Below are 4,069 nucleotides of genomic sequence, written 5' to 3'. Positions count from 1 at the left end.
CAGAAGGAAGGAAATAACAAAGATTAGAACAGAAAGAAATGAAATTGAGACAAAGAAAATAATAGAAAATAACAACAAAATGAAAACTGACAAATGCTTAGCTGGATGAAATTAGGAAAAAAAGGAGAAGACTCAAATAAATAGAATCATTAATGAAAGAAGAGAAACTGAAAGAATACTCAAACTGATGCAGCAGAAATAAAAACAATCATAAAAGACTACTATGAGCATTTGTATGCCTAGGTCATCCAACAAACTAGATGAAATGGATACATTCCTAAAAACATACAGCCTACCACGACTAAATCATGAAGAAACAGAAAGTCTAAACAGACTTATAATTAAGACTGAATCAATAATTAAAAACCTTCCAACAAGGGAAAAAAGGAAAAGCCTAGGGTTAGGTAGCTTCGCTGATAAATTCCACCAAACATTTAATGACAGAGTAATGCCAGTCCTTCTTAAACTCTTCCCAAAAAATTGAAAAGGTGGAGAAACTTCCAAATTTGTTTTATAAGGCCAGGATTATCCTGATACCACAGCCAAACAAAGATACTATAGAAAAAGATAACTACAGGCCAGTATGCTTAATGAATATATGTGTGAAATCCTTAATGAAGTACTTGCAGACTGAATCCTATAGAGCATTAAAAGGATCATACACTTCGATCATGTGAGATTGGTGTATAAGAAAGGTTCAATATATGAAAATCAAGTAATGTAATAATATACCATGTTTTCAGAATAAAGCATAAAAATCTCAGTAGATATAGGAAAAGTATTTGACAAAATTCATCTTTCATGGTGAAAATTCTCAACAAGCTAGACATAGAAGGAAATTAATTCACATAAGAAAGGCCATACACAACAAACTCACAACTAATACCACACTCAGTGGTGAAAACTGAAAGCTTTTCTTCTAAGATCATAAGCAAGTAAGGATGGCCATTCCTACTACTTGTATGTAATAGTGGAAGTCTTATTAATAGCAATTAGGCTAGAAAAGCAAATAAAAGATACCCAAATTGGAGAGGAAAAAGTCAAATTGTCTGTCCATGGCATGATATTATATCTATAATTCCTAAAGATTATGCCAAAGAAACTGTTAGAACAAAGAAACAATATTCAGTGATATTGTAGAACAATATTGTAGAAACAGTATTGTAGAAACAATATTCAGTGATATTGTAGAACACAAAATCAACATTCAAATACCAATTGTGTTTTGGCCAGGCACAGTGCCTCATGCCTATAATCCTAGCACACTGGAAGACCAACATTGGTGAAAGAAATTTTAAAACCCCAGAGTTAACAGGGGAAGGAATAAAGATAAGACAAGATAAGAAAAGAAACACATGGAGAGGCATCCCATATTTAAGGATTGTAATTTAATAATGTTGTAAATTAATAATGTTAAAATGTCCATTCTATCCAAAGCAACCTCCAGAGCAATCCAATCTCTACTAAAATCTTAGTCGCATTTTTTATGGAAATAGGAAAAAATCTAAAATTTAGGTAGAGCCACAGAAGACCACAAATACCAATCAGTCTTAAGAAGGAGTATCAAAGCTGGAGGCATTATACTTCCTGATTTCAAAATATGTTACGTATCTTCAGTAATCTGAACAATGTGGTACTGGCTGATCCTCAAAAAAGGTTCATATTGTAGCCAGGAATAGTCTTTAAATATAATATTTAAATATTGTGCCATGTAAAGGTATATATAAAGTTTTATCAAAATTCAGAAAATTCTGCCTGAGAATGAATGGACCACACAGGGTTTTGAGAGATGAATGCAGACAGAATGATGACATTCCAGACATAGGGAAATATAACAGTCTTTTGAAAATATGAAGCCAGTGAACTTAGGCAGAGCATGAGAGAAGCACAGTGAAAGCTGCTTTAGGGACTTGAGTTGGAGAGATGTAGGCATAATTTATTGGGACAGGAATAAATCAAGACTACTAGTCGGGAGGTAACTATATTTGAAGAAAAGGGATAAGGAATTTGTACCATTGTGGTAAAACCAGCACTTATGAAAGAAAAACAATTCCCTTAAAAAATTTTTTTCTATGTTTAGATTACTTTATATCTTCCTTTGAATTATTCTACAAGTGAACCCTAAGGAAAGAGTCCCCAAACAAGTCATCTATTTAGGAAGTAATGCTAGGGAACATCAGTCAGAGAGTGAGGAAGTGAGACCAAGAAAGATCAAGAAGACAGCTAATAATGTTTTTTTATTTAATTGACCAAGTTAATACTGTGAGTAACTGAAACTTAATCCCACTAATGAATTCTGAAAGGCAGTGCAGCAACCAGCCTAAATTATTCTACCCATAGGGCAAGGGGGTTTGGATTTTGTATGCATCATTTCCCTTCAGTCACATCTGGCTGCTGCAGAGCAAGGTGGGAGAGCTATCTTTTCTAGGTAGATAAGCAAAAGAGATTCAGACAGCCAGAGAAAGCCATTGAGACATAGAAATATAGGTATAGGTAGTTTGAAGTGAAGCAGATATCCACTGAAGTATTAAAGGCAAGGAAGGATGGGTAGGGTTAGATTTTTAATCCTCAATAAATCCAATTATTATCATGAACCTCACTGCATTTTGTTCTATTTGCATGCTTTATAATTAAGATTCAGTTCTTTTTTATTTTTTTGCAGTTTTTGGCCAGGGCTGGGCTTGAACCCACCACCCCTGGTATATGGGGCCAGTGCCCTACTCCCTGAGCCATAGGCACCGCCCTAAGATTCAGTTCTTAATTATTCCAATACTGATAATTTCTGTTCTTTTTCTTGTTGCAGGCTAACCAACATATTCTGAAAACAATAACTGAACAAAGTGTGGAAATTGAACAGCTCCGAAAACAACTTAGGTATTTTCAAAAATGAATTTTGTTATTTTGTTATTCATTCATTTTTGTTCAGGGCAGCTGAGATGATATCATAATAATAATAATAATAATTTTCCCATGACTGTTCTGCTCCCCCTTTTACTAAGCTTTTCTCAATAGCTTTTTATATGTATGACCTGTCAGGATAGGTATATGTATACTATGAAATACTATTCAGCCATAAAAAAAAGATGGAGACTTTGCATCTTTTATATTTACCAGAGGGATTTGAAGAATGTTCTCCTAAGTATCTCAAAAATAGAAAGGCAAGCATCCTTATGTACTCAGTATTAAGTTGAAATTTGTAGATTAATAACTACATACCTGCTTGAGAAAGAAATACAATTAAATTCAAGAGGGGGTCAGATTTGGTTAGTTCCCACCTAACAGGTACAGTGTATGGATATATGGCACACTTTCTGGGTGAAGGACTCAACTACAACTCAAGACATACAGACACAAAACAAATAATGTAATCTAATCATATGTTCCTTCATATTAATCTGAAATAAAAAAAAAATTATTAGTGAGAGGTAACCATGACGTATAGTCTAAACTCTGTATCCATGAAGTCTGTCTTCATAGGTTCCATATTTGTAGATTCAACCAACCATGGTTTGAAAATGTTTAAAAAGTAATAAAAATTAAAAAGACAGTACAGTTTAATAACCATTTACACAGCATTTACAGTGTACTAGAATAATATAAATAATCTAGAGATGATTTAACATAAACAGGAGGATGTACATAGATAGGTTATATGCAAATACCATACCATATGATATAACTAACTTGAGTATGTGTGTATTTTGGAATCTAAGATGTCCTGGTACCAATCCCCTGCAGATAGTGAGGGATGAGTATGTATGTCGAGGGATATATCATGATGGTAAAACCAGTGGTCATAGAAGAAAACTAATTCCCTTAGGAAAAAATTCTCTGCATATAGAAGACAATTTCCTATCTTTCTTTGGATTCCCCCATCAGTAGATCCTGAGAAAAGGATTCCAAAACGAATCATTTCTTTGGAAGGTAATACCAAAGAGCACCCATAGGGGAGAGAAGAAGTGAGACAAGTGAAGGGAGAGGCAACAATAAAGAATTTTTAAAAGTCTGGCAGCTTGGCCAGGGTGGTGACTCATGCCTGTAAACCTAGCACTCTGGGAGGCTAAGACAG

The 4,069-nt window shown here is 34.2% G+C and overlaps 1 protein-coding gene across 1 annotated transcript in view; it reads left to right on the top strand.

Annotated features, from left to right (window-relative positions):
- The window catches only part of SCLT1 (sodium channel and clathrin linker 1), a 162,204-nt gene that overhangs the window by 40,537 nt on the left and 117,598 nt on the right, over positions 1-4,069 (top strand). Inside the window, exon 9 of the mRNA XM_023516581.1 lies at positions 2,804-2,874. Coding sequence (XP_023372349.1) covers positions 2,804-2,874 — 71 coding nt within the window. The remainder of the gene's footprint in view (positions 1-2,803; positions 2,875-4,069) is intronic.

This window comes from Otolemur garnettii, unplaced genomic scaffold (genome assembly GCF_000181295.1).
Source record: "Otolemur garnettii isolate 467f Iridium unplaced genomic scaffold, OtoGar3 scaffold00093, whole genome shotgun sequence".
NCBI lineage: Eukaryota > Metazoa > Chordata > Mammalia > Primates > Galagidae > Otolemur > Otolemur garnettii.
Note: the sequence above shows the minus strand (reverse complement) of the source record. Positions and strands in the feature narration are given on the sequence as shown.